Source organism: Rutilus rutilus (assembly GCF_951802725.1).
Source record: "Rutilus rutilus genome assembly, chromosome: 5".
In the NCBI taxonomy this organism is placed as follows: domain Eukaryota; kingdom Metazoa; phylum Chordata; class Actinopteri; order Cypriniformes; family Leuciscidae; genus Rutilus; species Rutilus rutilus.
Window position 1 is genome coordinate 6507757 of NC_140213.1, and position 20502 is coordinate 6528258.

At 39.3% G+C, this 20502-nt stretch overlaps 1 protein-coding gene across 1 annotated transcript; it reads left to right on the forward strand.

The window, feature by feature from the left end:
- The first annotated feature begins 1176 nt into the window (after positions 1 to 1176).
- On the forward strand, positions 1177 to 19689 carry prdm10 (PR domain containing 10). Its single transcript, XM_084409948.1, has 23 exons — positions 1177 to 1298; positions 4700 to 4830; positions 5010 to 5171; positions 6488 to 6541; positions 6669 to 6773; positions 6935 to 7115; positions 7474 to 7715; positions 7800 to 8000; positions 8370 to 8442; positions 8967 to 9084; positions 9164 to 9281; positions 9717 to 10001; positions 10800 to 11144; positions 11684 to 11839; positions 12055 to 12234; positions 12344 to 12454; positions 13428 to 13628; positions 13703 to 13846; positions 14068 to 14238; positions 15344 to 15481; positions 17778 to 17937; positions 18031 to 18131; positions 18220 to 19689. Exons 2-23 carry the CDS (start codon positions 4759 to 4761, stop codon positions 18409 to 18411), a joined length of 3510 nt encoding a protein of 1169 aa, XP_084266074.1. The 5' UTR covers positions 1177 to 1298; positions 4700 to 4758; the 3' UTR covers positions 18412 to 19689.
- The last annotated feature ends 813 nt before the right edge of the window (positions 19690 to 20502 follow it).

Below are 20502 nucleotides of genomic sequence, written 5' to 3' on the forward strand. Positions count from 1 at the left end.
GAGACACAGGGCCCACGGCCGATCTAAAGTATCTAGATGGAAATGTGTTGCCCATGCTAAACGGGAAAGTAGTGATGGGGACGAGACCGCCTATGCCGAGTCCGAGTCAAGACCGAGTCTTTGAAGGGTCGAGTCCCTATGGTCGAGTCCGAGTCCGTTGGTTTTCAAATTCAGTCGAGTCCGAGTCAAGACCGAGTCTTTGAGGAAGCAAGTCCGAGTCGAGACCGAGTCTTTAGGAGTCGAGACAAAGACCATAAAAACATGTCAGTTTTCATATTCATGATTTAATATCACCCCAGTTAATAATCAACAGTTAGGCCTACAGACTAAGCTAGATTGGGAATTGTTTAGAGGAGCAGTCTTAACGTCCTAATATGGACTATGCTTTTACTATCATTAAAAAAATCCATACCACATGCATCATCTTCTGCCTATTTTTCTAAACTGCTTCAACAGTGCTGCTCTGTCATCAACATGTTAAGCCCACCCTGACTTTTTTAATCATAGTTAGGACATGCAGAGCAAATTAAAATGTTCTAGTGGTATGTATTCTAGTGGACTAGTGATGGGGACGAGACCGCCTATGCCGAGTCAGAGTCAAGACCGAGTCGAGTCCGAGAAAGCAGAAATCGGACTCGAGTACTAACGTTACATCACTACGGGAAAGTGCCCATGCACTGTGTATCATCACCTTTAGAGACTATAGAGAAAACATATTTTATATATATATATATACATATATATATATATACATACATAAATATATATACACATATATAAATATTACATTTATACGTGCCTACATGTACACATCCATGCGTGCTTGTGTGACGCGCTTGAAATGTCATTGGTAGGTCTGGCACGTTCTCTTTTTTCTCATTGGACGGAGTCGAACACGTTTTTCTGTTTTTCATTGGTTGGGAGAAATGGCGGAAAATTCTCATTGGCGCTGAAAGGAAAATGCCGTACGAGCATAATATGCCAATTATCTCGAAATGAAAAACAATCTATACATATCAAAATTCAACTACGCGTAATGTAACCACCACAGCAAATATATTACCATAGCCCTATCGTTCCTGAAAAACTCCATCGATGTATTTATATATAACAATGTGCATATCGTCGCCCGGGGCCGCGCGTCTGTTGCTAGGTAGTTTATGTTAATATATGCAAGGCAGCCATCTCTGCAGCTACCATTCAGAGGGAAGACCCACTTCAACCTTTTCCTAAAAATGCTCAAAACTCTCGGGAAATCCACACCCGAAGCTTAAGCGCGGATTCAGGATCGTCTCTCAGTAAGTGTCACGTAAAATTCACAGCCTGTTTTCCGTTGGACGGTCGATTAGGGTGTAGATATATTTTGTTGAGTGTCTTCGCCGTGCTTTGTTGTTGTCTTAGTCCCACCCAAAATGGAGTCGTGGCGTGTCTTCCTCATTCTGCTGCAGACACTCACTGAGCGCGCCCGCCGGCCGAGCTCATCTATGAGCGGGGAGCCAAGCGCCCCTGTCCCGCATTCAAAAACCTCCATGAAACCAATGCGCTCGATTAAAACGACACCGCAGTGACGTTCCGGGTCAAACAGTGCATCTGCTCTCATCCCACTATCATTGTTGGCTTCTAGTACGGGTTAATGTCTGATAATGCCGGAGTGAAAATGTTTTTGTGCCGCTGCGGGTTGTGTGGTATAGTCCGACTGGAACTCCCAACCTGCAGGCTTTTGACAGGGGGGGAGAGAGCCTGACAAACACCCTGATTGCTTCATTCACCATTACAGCGTTTATAATCTCTGAATTAGTCTCAGGGTTTGAAGAAGGCCGGGGTTATAGGCGTTTGCGTATGTTTTTTCTCTCAGCACGGCTGTTAGGTATTTTCTGTCCAGCCGTGTATCTCCTCTACCCCCGTAGTGATTAGACTGACCGCCAGTACGGGGTGCCTGTATTTGGGTTAAACGGAGAGCTTTAAATAAATCACAAATAACTCAATGAACAGGTGAAATGGGTCGAGCTTTCCTCTGTTCCGTTCACATCAGAAACCCTATTTAACTATATGCATGTCATTTATATAGATTAATCATGATTTTTTTTTAAAGAACATTGAGTACCATGAATATTTTTCATGGCTTATATCATCATGGTGTGATGCCATCACAGTACGGTACCATAGTACCACTACAGTATTTAAAAAAAAAAAAAAAAATTTTACGGGAGTTATTCCATTGTTTTGGAATATAGAGGATACATTGTTCAAGATTCACAATCATGGAAACCCCTGGAAAAATTTGAAAAAAAGTTACTTTTGAAAAGTAATGCATTACAGTATTTACTCCATGTTTACTCATGTTCCACCCTTAAAAAGTAACTAACTGTGTTACTTAGTTACTTTTTAAGAAAAGTAATGTGTTGCGTTACTTTTTCTCAGCTGGGATGGGCTTGTTTTTTTATAAGAAAAAAGTTCTATTTTTTGACATGTAAAGGCCCTTTCACACCAGATTTGAAATAATAAGGCCGAAGAAAATGCAAATGAATGCCTGTAAACAAACCTTTCAGCTGTGCAGCTATTCTGGACTACAGAAGATTAGAATGCTGGAGAAAACATTGGCTGACAACATGGCGAATGTAGGTCCAGATTACATTTATACTACACACATTTATACTATATAGAACATACTTTTTTAGAAGTCATTACATAATTACTTATTCAAAATAAGTACCTACTCAAGAGAGTATGTGATTTTGGACGCAGCCACTTCAACAATGAAAACAAAAAATCGAAAGTAATTTTTGCTTATGGTTTAACTGAATCATCGAAGGTCACCAGCAAGTACATTGGTCAAAAAAGTGAGATTAAATGCATAAAAATATCTGTTTTATTGAACATATTTAATTATTTGAGGTTTGAGTAGTATTCTGATTTTGCATTTCACTGATTTTATTCATTCGGAGGAATACTGAATCTGTTTCTGTGCAAGTCAGATGAATAAATGCATGCTCACATTTAGAACTACAATAACCATCATGTTGTGCACACAACGCCTCTGCACTTACTCACGATTTCTCTCAAAATGGGGACAGGAGAGCTGTCAGTCAATAAATAGGAAAACAAAGTGACTTGCATTACTTATTTGAAAGAGTAACTGATATTTTGTTGTAAATTTAAAAGTAATGCGTTACTTTACTAGTTACTTAAAAAGGTAATCTGTTTACGTAACGCGAGTTTTAACTTGTAATGCGTTACCCTCTACAGTCAAAGGGCTTCTTGATCAAGATAAAATGTAGGGCGGGACTTCATTTTGTCCGTGGGGAATTGATTGGATGGTTGTTGTTTGCTATTGGTCGATCTCATGTGAGTGACAGGTCATCCCGCCCTCGCGCCAGTAAATGCGCCATCAGAGAGGAAAAGAGGGCTGTGTCCAAAATCGCATACTCTCTTGAGTAGGTACTTATTTTGAATATTAAATGACTTACTAAAAAATTAAGTTTTATACAGTATGAATGTAATGCGGACATACTACATTCGCCATGTTGTCATTATCTTGTGACCTACCAGCATCAGTTACATCTCTTCACCATCACCATGATTTATTTATTTAACATATGTATGTGTGCATTAAAACTGTACCATTACGGTAACGAGAACGATGCTGAGCCAAGTGAAGATAAAGATGTCTTATTGGTTATTGAACCAATCAGATAAGAGTAAAACGAGAGTCAGCGAGAAGCTCATTTGATTGGCTACATGAAGAAGGTGGACCCGCCCTCCACTTCGCGCTTACAAAACTCAATGAGTGAGAAAATCGTGCCAAAACTGGAAGCGCAGCTAAAAGAGAGACGCAACTGTACAAATCGGGTTATTTCGGGGACTTTTTTGCCCCATGTACACAACAAGTAATTTAGACATTTGCAACAGTTAATTTTTTTACACAAAGGTTGGTTTTACGCGATAAATCTGTTTTACATTTCCTGACTCTGTTGCTTTCGCTTGCAAAATGCTGTTCACAGGCTTGCCGTGCTTTTGGCCGTATTTGTGCGGGAAAAAACATGCCAAAAGTGTAAGCGTGGAAAAATGGAAGTCAGAACAATACATATCATATTTATTGTGCGTTAGCATAAAGCTTGAGTTTCACAATACATGAATTACACTTACAAATTACAGAAAAATGCTGCAATTTTTTTTTTTTTCTTACTCTTGAAAGGTGATTTACATCTTTACAAATCTTCTCTTGCACATGCTAATTTTATTTACGCTTGCAATCTTATGTACACTTTCACAAATCTTACCCTGCGCATGCGATTGTTTATGGCATCATATTACCTTCATAAGTATGTCATTTTTGGATGCAGCCGAGATGTTGCTGCAAGAGGGAGGGGAAGTTAGTTTGTATAAAGATTACAAGGGCACATGATTTAAAAATAATAATAATGATGTGCACAGAAAAATCATTAATGCTGTTCCATAAAATCAAGAATTGTCAATTTTGATTTCAGGGTGACTTTAACAGTGAACCCTACTGAGGTCAGCATACTACATTATACAAGGATATGCTAGTCAGGGTCATTACCATCATACAGACTTTTATTATGACATGTTCCCCCAACATTCAGATGAGTAATCAATCCATGTGGGTTTTTCGTGATGCAAGTCATGGAAATGAATGAAATCTCGATAAATCATGTCAGTTTCTGCAATGAACACACAGGTGGTTGATGACAGGTGGATAGGTGAAGGAGGTGTTCGGTCTCACCTCATACGGTTGCCATGGAGGCCAAGCAGGAGTCGTCACCTGTGTGGAGTCCAGCACCCAACAATGACACTGGAAACACACCTCAGGTACAGCCAGACCTTTCTCTTTAGATTTATTACCACTGTACAACTATTGAGTTAGTTTCACGATTTTAAAGTAGAATCAATAAAACATGCACTTCTTTTTATACTTCTATTGAATGGGGGTGTGAAATCCCACTTTGACATGTTTTCACGAGGTTTTTGCGTGTGTTACGGGTGTGCAGGTGCACTTCGAGGCCGGTGCGGTGGCCCAGATCGTGTACAGCGGAGAGCAGTCAGACCGCGGTCAGCAGCAGGTTTTATACGCTGCGGACGGAAGCTCCTACACCTCTGTTGAGTCCGCCGAACACACACTGGTTTACATACACCCTGCCGATGGAACACAGGTGAGCTCATCTACCTGTGAAGATGTATGGATTTGATCCTTGGTTCTGCCAGTGAAGAAGGTTAGAGTTCATGATTAAAGGTGCAGTAAGCAATATCTGAGAAACACTGTTGATATTTGAAATCAACCCAAACAAACACAGTCCTCCCGTCATTGCTAAACCCTCAAAATGCACAAACATGCAATGCAAGAGTGGATGTCTCTTTGTCATAGCTGTAGCAAAGCAAAATAATGCTTCAGTGACACTCAGAACTGTCCTGTCACTAGAGCTAACATGACAACAACAGCAGATCTTGGTTCTGTGAAACAGGTAAATCAGTGTTACTGTGAAGCAGGAACAACGCAACCTCAGGCCTTCCCGCTTGGGTCTCTCCAGATGGGAGACAAGAAGTGTGTTGTGCTGCTCGGTCCAATCCACTTTCAACAGCATTTTTCAGAAATCGCTTACTGCACCTTTAACATTGTGGATTGAACGGGGATTGGGATTGAATATAACAAATAGCATGTTGAGACGATTTAGATAATTTTGACAAATTTTCATTCATCTTTTATGTTTTGCTATTATGTTACTCTAATTATACAGTATATAATTTGGCTGTTGATTTGGTAAAAAAAGTTTAAAAGTCTCTGTAATTAATCACACCTTACATAATTAGTAAATATATTTTCACATTGAACCTCCAAATTAATGTAGAAACTACGTAAAAACAGTATTTTAAATATTTGTTTAATGCCATTTTTTTGGTAACACTAATATAATAAGGTCCCAGTAGTTAATGTTAGTTAATGCATTAACAAAAATGAACTAACAATGAGCAAAATTTTGGTCAATTCTCACTGTTAATTACGACTCTTGCCTCAATAAACTCCTAATTACTGCTTATTAATAGTTAGTAAGGTAGTCATGCAGAATAAGGCATTATTACGTGCAATATCCTAGTAATATGCATGTTATATGCATGTGTGTGTATATATATGTATACATAGGGGGAGAGGGGGAGAGAGAGAGAGAGAGAGAGAGAGAGAGAGAGAGCGCATTAATTGCTTTTTTTTTTCTTACATTACTTTTACTTTTATACTTTAAGTAGTTTTGAAACAAGTACTTTTATACTTTTACTTGAGTAAAAAGCTTGAGTTGATACTTCAACTTCTACAGAAGTCTTTTTAAACCCTAGTATCTATACTTCTACCTGAGTAATGAATGTGAATACTTTTGACACCTCTGTTAATCACTAAAGATAATCACAAACATATACTGTTCAGCATGTTTCACACAGCAACTCTAAAGGTTTACTGCTCTTTTTCGCTCCTGTTCAGTTTACAGATCAACCCCAGGTGGCTTACATTCAGCAAGATGGCACAACACAACAGGTACTGTGGCATTCTCTGATCTTTTAGATTTTTACATGTACCATATAAATAATACTATCTGGTTGCAAATGTAATATTTTAGCAATTGCCCATTGATGTTGACCACTAACATGATCTGTTGCCCCAGGTGACTGTGTTGCTACCCAGCGGTCAGAATATGAACACCGCCAATCTGCATGTATTGAGCAACGTCGCTGATGGCCCACAGGCGATCCTGGAGCCCGTGCCACAGGTGACACTGCACTGCTAAACATGTCCCATAATGCAATTGTTCACCTGAAAGACTTCTTAACATTGTTCTGCCACAGGCATGAGAGACTACAGTGCTTCACTAATGCAAAAGATGCTTTATTTCATACAATGTTAACCTTACACTGATTATTTTCCTGACAGAGCCAACTTGCTGTGGCTAATGCGTCTCTCCCCAACATGGCGGAGGCCTCGTCGAGTCCCCTGGGGGCCACAGATTCCACTGTAGACTCAGAGGACGAGGAAGAAGACAATGATAGCGATGATTCTGACATGGATGACTGGGAACCCAGGACGCCCCAACCATTCACTCCCCAGAACCTCTGTGAGTAGAAGTTCAACACTGAACACTTCACCCAAACATGAACATTAGTTCACCCAAACATGAACATTTTGTCCTCAATTACTCATCTTTATGTCATTCCAAATCCATAAGACCTTTCCTTTATATTTTAAATTAAATCTGAGAGATTTCTGTCCCTCCATTGACAGTCTATTCACCAGATTTAGCTAAAAAAACGACATAGAGTGATTAATTGATGACAGTTGATTTTCATTTTGTGGTGAACTATCAGGTTAAGATTGTGGTGAGAGGAAATCAGTTTTAATTCTCTTGATTCTCAAAATGTGAGTTAACTCCCGAGGTTCATACATAAGTCATGTATTTTTATGTCTATGTGTAGGGTGTGAAGACTGTAATAATGCTAATTCTGGAGCATGTATAAAGCACGGTCCTCTGCACCCTATCCTGAACCGCCCGGTGATGTCCAAGGCTCGGGCCAGTCTTCCTCTCATCCTGTATATCGACCGCTTCCTGGGCGGAGTCTTTACCAAGCGGCGTATCCCCAAACGCACACAGTTTGGTCCTATAGAGGGGCCGCTAGTGCGACAGAGCGAACTGCAGGACACGCACATCCACCTGAAAGTACGAGTAAACCCTTCTCTTTTATCATACGTGGTTTTCTAGTACAGTGTTGAAAAGTCTCACATGTGTAATCCTGCTGTGTAGTTATACATGCTCGACCCAGAGAAAGAGGGCGAGAGGGCGGAGGACCTCTGGTTCGACCTGTCCGATGAGGAGCGATGCAACTGGATGATGTTTGTCCGGCCGGCCCAGAACCACCTGGAGCAGAACCTGGTGGCTTATCAGTACGGCTCGGACATTTTTTACACCACCATTAAGAACATTCAGCCCAAACAGGAGCTTAAGGTCAGCATCTATTGCAAACAAAAGGATAAAAATGATATGAATGTTATCTTTAATTATTTATTATACCTTTATTTTATTATTTCTCCAGCATTTCAAACAATATTCAATATGACTTGAAAGCATGAATAATTTTTTCCCCCTCTTTTTTTGGGGATTGGATATTAAAACATAAAAAAAGACATTTTAGGACACATAATGGCCAAATGAAAAAAATTTCATATTAATATATTCATATTTTCATGTTAATTTTATATTGCCAGCATAATATTAAATGTGTTTATGGTAATGTGTGTATGTATTTTTTTTAAGGTTGTTTTTCACAGTAAACCATTATTTTGTGATGAATTCACATGCTTTCTATCACTTCAGGTGTGGTACGCTGCATCATATGCTGAGTTTGTCAACCAAAAGGTTCATGATGTCACAGATGAAGAGAGAAAAGGTAAATTGTAATTATCATCTCTTTTATTCATTGACACAGCCACTGACATGACAAACTATACATTTACTAAGGATATAATGGTTAACTTTCTAACAGTTCATATTGTGCTTTTGGGGATTTTGGTATGCTACTCTCTAATTATAAACACTTATTAAAGAACAAATATTTTGAAACGTATGGTTGCGCATTGTGTGCCAAAAAGGTTTAAAATATAAATGTTATAAAAGTAACTTTTAAGATAATTAAAAATGAACACAGTTAATTTGAAAGATAATTCAAATCACTCAATTGTAGATAATGAAGAGGAACAAAAGCACAAAATAAGTGTTAACAGGTCAGAGTTAGAATATTCAGAAACACGCACGCATTCAGTCTACTAGAAACAATGTTATTGTTTCGCTTTCCTGTAAATGTAAAGCACTCTTTATTACAATCTCTTTACAGTTAGCGTTAATATTTGAAAAAAAAAAATTCTGTTGTGGTTCCTGGTTCAACTCTAAAACCCCCTGTTGTTTCTGGGTCAGTTTTACGTGAACAGGAGAAGAACTGGCCGTGTTATGAGTGTAACAGACGGTTCATGAGCTCGGAGCAGCTTCAGCAGCACTTAAACATGCACGATGACAAGCTGAACCTCATCCAAAGGTTTGAATGCACATAAAGGACTCCTATTCTCCCGTGTTCATGATTGTATTCATTGTTGACTAATATTCTGTTCTTCCAGGCCAAAGGGCCGTGGCCGAGGACGGGGCAGGAAACGATTCTGTGCTGCGAGGCGACCAGGACGGCGTACCAAATTCCTCTGCCCACAGACTCCTGTTGAGAGTGCTGACAAGACACAGGTACTGTTGACCAGTCCATTAAAGGGAAAGTCCACCCAAAAACCCATAGAGGCCCATTCACACCAAGGATGATAACTATGATGATAAAGAAATTGTAAGTCCAGGTAGCCAAAACTTTCACACTCAATCTTTAAAGTCCATAAAGACATCGTAAAACGAATCCATATAAATCGAGCAGTTTAAGTCTTCTGAAGAGACACGATCCCTTTATATGATGAACAGGTTTAATTTAGGCTTTTATTCACATATAAACATTGTTCAGCACACATACATAGAGCTCATCAAATATAGTGAACGGCAGCTCAACCGTATTCCCTTTACGCAGATCAGATTAGGTTTACAATCTCTTTATGACCTTTTTGAAACTTGCAAGGTTTGGTTTAATGGACTTTTAATGGATTCTGTGCTCAATTTTTGTCTCTGCACCTGCTGTAGGAGCTGTTGGCATCTGTAGATAAACTACCATTTGAGGAAAGGACAGATGGAGCTCTTAATGGACTGAAGGTGGTGGAGATGGCAGACGAATCGATGGAGACCGAGACCGAGGAAGGGCTTGATACCCCAGCAACTCACACCGAGTCACTGCAAGTCGAGGGAGATTCTGTCTCCCCACCTCCGGCCACAGAGGTCCCGGGGTCTCCCAAAGAGGACCTGTCTCAGACCAGTCCCGTAGACCCCCACCTCACACCTCAGGACATGAGGAGGGCGAGGAGGATTAGGGTAAGATACGCCCGTCACGAGTGACCCACACCCTCACATCTCTGCAATGTAGTGTGTTAAGCAGGCTAGAGTTGTTTAACAGTAGCGCGTGTGTGTGTGGGTGTGTGTGTCTTTCTCTTTTGTTGCGTGCTGCACGTTAAGGTGGACTTGCAGGTAGGTCTAATGCGGGCCAGAGTGGAGTCAGAGGAAACTTATTCCTTCAGTCAATACAGTGTTGACTCCCTACATCCCCATTACATCTGTCTGTATCAGTTCAGTCCTCAAGCTTCATCAACCAGCAGAGTTAAAGGGACAGCTTCCCCGAAAATCAACATTCTGCCATCATTTAATTGTCATCATGTCATCGTGTTTGACCGGAAGGAGAGGTTTAGAATGCCATAGCCAAAATAAAAGCTCTATGGTTTAACGTTTGGAAGCAGAGAAATTAAAACAGCCAAGAATTGTATTGTAATGTTAATGTTGTTCTGTAAATAAAGGTATTTTATTTTATTATTTAAAAAGTGCAGTGTAAACATGGGGGTGAGTAAATGATGACAGAAAGTACATTTTTGGGTGAACTTTAAGTACGTCTGAAAGATTTAATCCTGTTTGTGTTCAGCATGCAAACACAAGGGCTTGTTTTAACCGCCATCTCTGTGACATACAGACTCGAGCAAGTGCGTTATGTCATTGCTTGCAAACCATATTAATTCAGTGTAATCAAAGTGATTCCTCATCATCCTGCTCAGATTGTCTTCTAGTTTTCTTCTCGTCTCAGAAGTGTCCATTCCTCCATGTTTTCTCTCTTCTCTTACTCAGAATGCCGCTCTCCAGCATCTATTCATCCGTAAGTCCTTTCGACCCTTTAAATGTCCCCAGTGCGGGAAAGCCTTCCGAGATAAAGACAAGCTGGACCAGCACATGCGGTACCACGGGCGGGACGGCTGCCGTCACATGTGCCATCAGTGCGGGAAGGGCTTTCTGACGAACGCTTCTCTTGAGGATCACCTGCAGCTGCACTCCGACCAGCGCACATACTCCTGCCTGTTCTGCGCCGAGTCCTATGACCGATTAGACCTGCTCAAAGTGCATGTGGGGGTTCACCTGGTCAACGGCTGCTTTTCTTGTCCTTCCTGCAAGAAAACATTCACAGACTTCATACAGGTGAGCATACGTGCTAGCAAACAAGACACGTGGATACAATTTCTAAACCGCCCCGCCCAGCCCTATCTATTTGTCTTTTAAAGTCATTTTTTATCATTCCAAAAACCAGATTTTTATTAAAACAATCCTATAAAAATGGCTCACTCAGAAATCTGTGGTATTGATGTCGGTACTTGATGTCTTTTACTGCTATAGGAATCCGCAACTGAAAGTTTAGTGCCATAGTGCCAACTGGTTTGTAAATATTGTAATTTGCAAAATTGAATTTATTTAAGTAAGCAAGTGAAGTTAAAGAGTTATAATTCATGTTTAGTAACGTATATAAGACTCTTTAGAGGCTTAAAGGTACAGTAAGAAAAATAACTTAAGGAAATGGTCATATAAACTAAAGTATGGCTGTTTTTAGTGCAGAAACCTTTCAAGGGGGAAAACATCATTAAAAGTGATAAGACCTCTTTAATGTCTGGTTGCATGGCAATATTCTCGATTTTTGAATCTGATTATGTGGCATTGGTCAGTCATATATCTGTGTTGTGCAGGTAAAGAAGCACGTGAGGAGTTTCCACTCAGAGAAGATCTTCCAGTGTACGGAGTGTGATAAAGCCTTCTGCAGGCCTGACAAACTACGACTCCACATGCTCCGCCACTCGGACCGCAAGGACTTCCTGTGCTCCACCTGTGGAAAACAGTTTAAGGTGATTCACATATGCCCAGATGAGGAACATGCATGTAGAAGTGCAGTCACATACACACACATAAATGCTGTGCTTTGTGATGTTAATGCATTGGTGTTAATGCATTGCTGCATTTACAGATTAGGCATGATATTTGCCGCAGAGATTTATATATATAATGAACTTCTCATTCATTTCATTGTGTGTTTTTCGATTATTATATTTTTTTTGGCCAGAGGAAAGATAAACTACGGGAACACATGCAGAGGATGCACAACCCTGAGCGCGAGGCCAAAAAGGCGGACCGCATCCACCGCACCAAAGCTCTGAAACAGAAGGAGCCCACCACTGACTTTGAGAGCTTCATGTTTAAATGCAGACTCTGTATGATGGGCTTCAGGAGACGAGGGATGCTGGTATTGACCTTTGACCTCAGTTTGTCCATCACCTTTTTGCTGTTTCTTAGAATCAGTGTTTTTGTGGCTCATTTTCTCACGTTAATGATGTAATTGCACATGTCCTCAGGTCAATCATCTGTCTAAACGACATCCTGAGATGCGATTGGAGGAGGTTCCTGAGCTGACGCTGCCCATCATTAAACCCAACAGAGATTACTTCTGCCAGTACTGTGATAAGGTCTGGACTCATTCAGCTTTGCCACTTCTGTCTTACAGGCTTGACCCGTGACAGTTTAATGACCCTTCGGTCTTTACGTTGGCTGCCATTACAGCAGACCCATAGAAAGACTATAGCAGTGTGTCATTGAGCCAAGAGACTTGAGCCTCCTCTGAAAATAGAGTTGCCATTTGGCTCTTCCTGCATAGTGCATTCGTGTTTATTAGAGTTAATAAGTTAATAATGAGTTAAGGGTTTATATCTTAACTAAAAATTTGGTGTATATATATATTCATTACATACATTAAAAAAAAAAAAAGAATACTTTTTTTACTTAAAAAAAAAAGAATATATATATATGCATACATGCATATTTACATTTACATTTTTAGTCAAACCAAAATGTATTCAGACACCTTCAACATTTCTCACATTATCGCAGTTTATTCGCTATAGTTTAGAAAATGGTAATAAATTATGACAAGAGTTATCACATCAGTTGATATTTCACTGGTTTTGGCCATCCTTCTGTTGGACTGTCTCACAAATGAATTGGGTTGAGTAGTTGTCAGTTTAAGAACACAATTAGATAATACCAATTTAGGTCGACCAATTACCAAGCAGTGCTTAATTTTGTTCAGTCTGTGGTGTAAAAAAGGTCACATTAGCAATTAAAAAAGAAAAAGAAAAGAAAAACATGGTCAAGTCAAAGTGTCTAAATAATTTTTGGTCCCCAATTTGTATACATTTTACTGGTATTCAACTGTATGAAGATTTTTTGGGTAAAATATGTCACAGTTTACTTTATTTTGCTATCCTCACTTATATAAATTAACTATAGTATCCTGCACCCACTAGTGAAAAAATATCACAAAATTATATCTGGTGTCTGAATAATTTTTGGTTTGACAAGCTCATCAAAGTTGTCCTAAGACAAGAACGGGTATTGTTAAAAACTCTTTTCATTAATCTATATCATCCTTTACCTGTTCAGGTCTATAAAAGTGCCAGTAAGAGGAAGGCGCACATTTTGAAGAACCACCCTGGGGCAGAATTGCCTCCCAGCATCCGGAAGCTGCGTCCGGCCGGGCCGGGGGAGCCTGACCCCATGCTGAGCACACACACCCAGCTGACGGGCACCATCGCCACTGCACCTGTGTGCTGCCCGCACTGTGCCAAACAGTACAGCAGCAAGGTACAGTCATCCCTGAGTCAGTATGTGTGTGAATCTGGATGATTTGTGTGTACTAATATATCTTTATTTTTTAGACGAAGATGGTCCAGCACATTCGTAAGAAGCATCCAGAATATCAGTACAACAGCAACAGCATCCAGGCACCTCTGTCCACCACGGTCATCAGCAGCACTCCTGCTGTCATCACAACAGACGGCACCACTGCTGAGACTGTGGTGGTGAGCAACATGAACACCATCAAATCAAAATATACCCCGTTTGCATTCTAGAAAATCTCACTGGGATCATTAGATCACCTTATTCTAAACAAATGAGTTTCTTGCTGAATGTTCTGTTTCACTTACAAATGCACTATATTACTGAAGGCTTTAAAGACGCATCAAAAAAGTGCCCTGTCATGTAACAACACAATATTCATCAGTTTCTGTCTTTCTCCTAGACGACGGACCTATTGACACAGGCCATGACGGAGCTTTCCCAGACCCTGACCACAGACTACCGCACAGCACAAGGGGATTTCCAGAGGATCCAGTACATCCCTGTGTCTCAGGCAGGAGGAGGCCTGTCTCAGCCACAGCACATACAGCTGCAGGTGGTGCAGGTCGCCCCGGTACGGACACATTCATTCACACTGGCTTTTTTTGCTCTTTATTTCTATGGCTTTTCATTTTTCTGTTCTTCGATTCTCCTTGCTGCTTTCGTTTTTTTACTTCACTTTTTCTCTTTGTGCTTTTGTGCTTCCTCTGTTTACATACTTATTAGGGGTGTAACGGTACACAGAAGTCACGGTTTGGTATTTAACTCAGTTTTGGGGTCACAGTTCGATACGAGTTTCCTTACAACAGAATAAAGCAACAAATCCCCAATGCTAGGTTACTTTTCATTTATTTTGAACAGACTGTAGTGCAAATTACAGTTTGTTCCACCTATCGGCATTCGGTCCCCCTGGGGTAGCAGTATGACACAGAATGCACTGATGCATAGGTCATATTTTTTTGTAGGGCTGATTAAAAAAAACAAAAGGTATTTGGTCACAATCAGTTTCAAAACTGAAAAGTATCTCTTGTGTTATAATAGTACAAAATAAATAGAATAGTAAAAAAATACAAATAAAACACTCCTGTAGTCTTTCACTTAAAATTGCATAAGCTTGTTTAAATAAAAAATTAAGGAATTGTTGATTTGTTACTTTAATTGATAGATTGACCAATGCTGTGCGGTTAAATTGCAACGGCTGTTTTCAGACGTATTTGTTTGATTAATGTCTTGTGCGTAGCCTACGATGTCATTTTTGGGTCATTTTATAGGCTACTAGCAAGCTCTTGCGTGCAAGCTCTTGTTTTGGGTATGTGCATTATATCATCTCTTCTTCTGCTTTTTCTACTTTATAACATGTAAGTTGGTAAAAACATAATGCAATGCATTTACTGCCTCAGATGCGGCAGTTCGAATGACGGACAAAACATGTCTGAAATTCTCTGAAATTCGTTGGTCAGAAACCTCATAACTCCATTTGAGCTTGAGTTTGATAAAGTGTTAATAATACAATGACACATGTAAGTGTCTGACCATATATAAAGCCACAATATAAACTTTGACAATGCTATTTTTTTTTTTTTTTTTTTTTAATTATTAAAGAGATTCAAGGTTTCCGACAACACGATGTGTTTTGGAGTGATTTGATAAGTGAGTGTTGTGTCTGTTTGTCTCTGCAGGCGTCCTCTCCTCACTCTCAGCACTCTACTGTAGATGTGAGTCAGTTACATGACCCTCACAGTTACAGTCAGCACTCGATTCAGGTTCAGCACATACAGGTGTCTGAGCCCACCGGGACAGTGCAGGCCAATGCACAGGTGAGCGGCTCTTTTACAGCATATTTGGGCTGTAAATGGCAGGGATTTAATTAAAGGATAAGATCTCCAATTTTCATCCAGCTTTGTATTGTTACAGTGTCAGTTGTATATGTAAATGGACAATTTGGAGAGTTTCTCTGTGTCGCCTGCATTCCTGATCTGATCAAAAGTCTACCAGATGAAGAAAATGCATAATTGTGCGTCATTTGGAGGACTTTTGACAACTCCAGGGCCAGTAATGGGTAGTAACTGATTACATGTAATCTGGATTATGTAATCAGATTCCAAAAATTAAGTTATTTTAATTAGATTATATTACATTTTAAAATACTTGTAATCAGACTACAGCTACTTCTATATTGATTACATGATTACATGTTATTCGTTAAACTCACAAACTCCCTTCAGTTCCATCACAAAACCCATTTTGGGAATATTGACGTAGTGTAATATTTTATGCACTATAAAATATGCACAATGCACAATATTATCCTATTCAATTTGATGTGATAAACAAGTTAAGTCGAAAGTAATCAAAAAGTAGATTATATAAAGATTATATTACCTTAAACGTGTAATGTAATGGATTACGTTACTAACTACAATTTTTGTCATGTAATTTGGAACCAGTAATGGACTAAACTTTTGTAAGTAATCTACCCAGCACTGTCCAGGGCTGTTTCTCAGAAGCATTGTGAGCAAAGTTGATCATTGCCACAACGGTTCTACGATCTACTTAGGATTACAATGCTTTTGGGAAACGCAGCCCATTTGTTAAACTACAGAGTTTGTTTGTATTACTGCCCATGGACAGTCGGATTGACAGAGCTGCGGTGCCAAAATTGTTTCAAAATTGCATTATGGGTGTTGACGTTTTTGACGGAAACGCCATAGGCCTTTTTCTGTTTTCTCTAGTCATGTAGCACCAGAAATTTTTTTTGGGGGGTGTTTCTACAGCATAGACAGCCAAGTATTATTAAAAGCCCATCTTGCCAGTGGTGAATTCCCCTTTTTAAATAAATATATGCACTGCGGGTTTCTGAATGTCTGAAGTTTTCTGAAATATTTCAGGCAAATTGCCACAATAAAAGTTTGATGGTTTGACATTTGAAAATGAGGAAATTATGATTGTACTGTAAAATAAAACTATATTTAAAGGCAGGGTAGGTAGGATTTATTAAAAATTAAAGATCCAAATTTGTTAAAACTTTCTATATATATCAATACATAATTAAAATGTAAGAACTCTGAAAAAAAGAGTATAAAAATCAAGTGACTCTAGACCGTTTAATCTGTATTAAACACAGCTCATTATTTCGATTCGGGACGAATCAAAGGATTGGCTTAGGCGACTGTCACTCTCTCGCAACCATGGCAACCACCCTTTTGCCACACAGCACCTGCCCACTTGCGCGCAACCGTTTGATTTGAGGAGTGCGAGAGGCACGGAACCTGATCACACCTCCGTCCAGTAGATGGCGGTAATGCACTATGTTTGCAAGCTGCCAATAAAATCTATCGAAGAAGAAGAAGGCACTGAACCTAGGAATACCAAAACAATGGCAGAGAAAGAGCAATCTAAATTTACAGTACCGGCATATGCAGTTAGTGAAGGCAAACCAGGCAAAAAAATGCCCCTTCCCCTCCGCTTGTCTCAGGTAAATAATGCGTCCTCTAGCTCAGCGGTCGGAGTCGCGCGTTCATGTGTTTTGGGGGCGTGGCTTTGGAAGAAGCACAGAAATGAGGGGGTGGAGTGAATGGAAATAATGAGATGTCTTTAAAACAGTCGTGAGAGGTCTACAGACACTCGATTTTGATACTTTCTTTTTCAGAGTACTTACATTTTAATTATGTATTGATATGTACATAAAGTTTAAACAAATTTGAAAAATACATTTTTTAGACCATTTCTACCTACCCTGCCTTTAAGTGCTTGATTTATTTTACAGTATAACAGTATTATTGCATTTTGCATTATACATTTTTACCTAAATCGCTCAGCCCTAAAACAATGGTACACGCTTTAAAAAAAAAAGTCGTATTTTTATTTATTTATGCTAATGCAATCCCCAATAAAAACACTTTGGAATGATTTTTTTGCGAACATTCCTGTATTTTTTTTATATCACAGAAAATAAAAAATGTCCATAAAAATGTTTTAAGTATTTAAACACAAATTTAAAACATGTAAATAATCTTGGTAGGAAAAAAATATGCACGTATGTAATTGCATGTAGTTTAGTGGCATCAGACTCACTGTCACTACTCCTTTTGACACTTCCTACCATCCAATCAGGTGTCAGGTCAGCCTCTAAGTCCCTCCTCTCAGCAAGCTGCCCAGGAGCTAACCCCTGTGACCCTGGCTCAGAGCCAGACTCTACAGACGTCCACTAATCAGACTCAAGGTGCCGCACAGCACGCGTACCTTCCCAGCAACTGGAACTACAGGGGTTATCGTAAGTACCTTTAGCAAAAGCGCCTGTTTTTAAAGTTATATTAACCTGTGAGTATGATGACAGCAGTGTGTTTCCCTCCTTTGCTGCTATAAGCATCTGAGATCCAGATGATGGCTCTTCCTCACACTCAGTATGTGATCGCAGAGACCAGCACCCCCGTCACCTCTGCCGTCAACAACAGTCAGGTCAAAACGGTGAGTCTGACGTTCACTAGAAGAACAACCTGGCTTCCACTTTCAGATGGTGTCCTGCAATTGTTGTTTTGTTTCTCGCGCATTGCAGACACACTACGTCATCTCAGACGGACAGTCGGAGCTGGATGGGAAGCAGGTGAGCGTGCCGTCCACCGTAGCACAGGTTCACACCGACCCGCTGGAGCAGCCCGCCGTCAGTCAGCAGACCACCACGCAATACATCATCACCACCACCACCAATGGGACGGGGGCCAGTGAAGTTCACATCACCAAACCCTGACGCTGAATCACACGTGAAGAAGCGCTCCGTTGTTTACTGAAGGGGGACAGATCAATAACTCTAAACGAGCAAACAGATTTATTTTTATTTCCTTAAAGAGTAAAAAATAAACTTAAAGAGTGAAGATGGTTATTTTATAACATATATTCAGAACACTGGAGTGATTAACTGTGTTTCTAGAGACCCAAAAAGACTTTTAACCTGTGCCATCCTGCCTCTTTTATGATATTCATTTTGGCCTAATTTGATTGTTGTTCCTAGTATTCCTTTTTTATTCAGTACATTTTCCCTTAAGTATTGAGAGAGAGTTTTTTTTTCATGCCTGACAGAGACTGAGGAGAGACCTTTAAAATATTTTTTTATTTATAAAGTAATTTCATGTTTCCCACAATAAAGGGGTCAAATGATGTGGATGTTCACTTTCACTGGATTTTGTTTGAATGCATTTGGAATTCTTAAAGTAAAATTTAGTGTAGCTACAAAGCCTGTAAATCACCTTTAAATCATTTCAATCAGGCTCAGTTTTCATGAACCTTCTAAAAGAAAACGTGCTTGAGTTAGCAGGTGAATCTCGTGAAAGATCCTATTTTACCCCAAAAAACAAAGAAATAATTATGATTTGCATAGATCATAATGTCAGGAAAACAAACTTCTGTTTCTTGATACAAAATAGAATGTAATTTTCCTTTGGTTTTGGGGTGAAATATGATCTTGTCAATTTCTTTGAGATTCAGTCTAGCTTACATCTCGAGATTTCCATTATAATTCAAGCATTGATAAGTTAAACATCAAACATCCAAGATCAGATCATCCATGCGATCGAAAGCAAAGCCCAAATCAACTTTTTACTTTGTTAAAGTCACCAGGCAGAATGAGGTTCAGGTGAAGGTTAAACAAATAATTCCCCCACCCCCCTCAATCTGATTCCTCATATTATTCTGTGTATCATAAAATGACTGGAGAATTTTGAGAACTTGTGTATTTCATGTAACTTGTGCTTATGGACATAGTAGTATTTATTTGGGTTTTGCACATCTGTCAGTGGAGCACTGCTGCATCTTTATAACCTGAAAAAGGGAAATATATACAATATCCACTATTTATACTGAGACAACCTTGTACAATGTAAAAAAAAAAAAGAAGAAAAGTATCTGTTCTATGATAAGTATTGTTGTAATTATTGACGGTTAATGTACAGTAATGCGCCTCCGTGTCTCTGAGTTGGTGTCTACCGTTATCTCCTAGTGATGGGAAATAAATGTGTTTTTGTACACTTGAGTGTGAGTCCTCAAATCCCTCATCTTTGCTTTATTGTGTATGACTGCCTTTTTAAAGAAAGGTTCTGAAATAAATACAATAGTAAAATATATCGACAGCATCGTTTCAAGTATAATCTAATGTTTTGACTCAATATCAAGCCCATTTAATCCTATTTACGCATGACGACGGCAAAAAACGACGTCATGTCGTGCATTTTTAATTAAGCAAAACTCCACCCACATCAAAAGACGCGGGAATTACGTCAGAAATGAAAAGTTCATCTGCCTAGTTTGTGCAACTATACGAATTGGTTTTCTTTTTAATTTTTATTTATTTACCAAGTGTTTTATTAAAATTAGGATTTTGAATTATTCACATTTTGGTTTTAAACCGTCCAGTTACTTAGCCTACGGTTACATATTTATTATGGCATTGAGGATAACAAAAATATGAATAATAGCCTACACTGTAAACATTCAGAACAAACAAAATGAATAAGGAGAATCCCTTACGTTTTTTCGTCCTTCTTCTTCTTCCTCATTCATATAATATCTGCTTGTATGCTACATTTTTAGTTAGCTTTAAATATAGCCTAGGCTACTTGTAATATTTTAAGTAGGCTACAATAAAAGTGCACATTCAGTGCTGTTAACTTTATTTTTATTTTTTTTACAAGGATCACACCTGCTTTCACAAGGACACATCTTGTGGGAGCGGTGGCTCTGGCACAGGTGTGTTGGGAAGTGCCTCACCAACTTCCCTCACCATACCACATTCCTCACATTCTTAAAACCCAACCAGGAAAACAATAAACATTAGTCTTTGATGAAT

What these genes read in the sequence shown, in the direction of transcription:
- prdm10 (XM_084409948.1), top strand. Translation starts at nt 4,759, where the DNA reads ATGGAGGCCAAGCAGGAGTCGTCACCTGTGTGGAGTCCAGCACCCAAC. An exon ending in AGCCCAAACAGGAGCTTAAG is followed by an intron (nt 8,001 to 8,369) that starts GTCAGCATCTAT and finishes CTATCACTTCAG; the next exon opens with GTGTGGTACGCTGCATCATA. An exon ending in TCAGGAGACGAGGGATGCTG is followed by an intron (nt 12,235 to 12,343) that starts GTATTGACCTTT and finishes ACATGTCCTCAG; the next exon opens with GTCAATCATCTGTCTAAACG.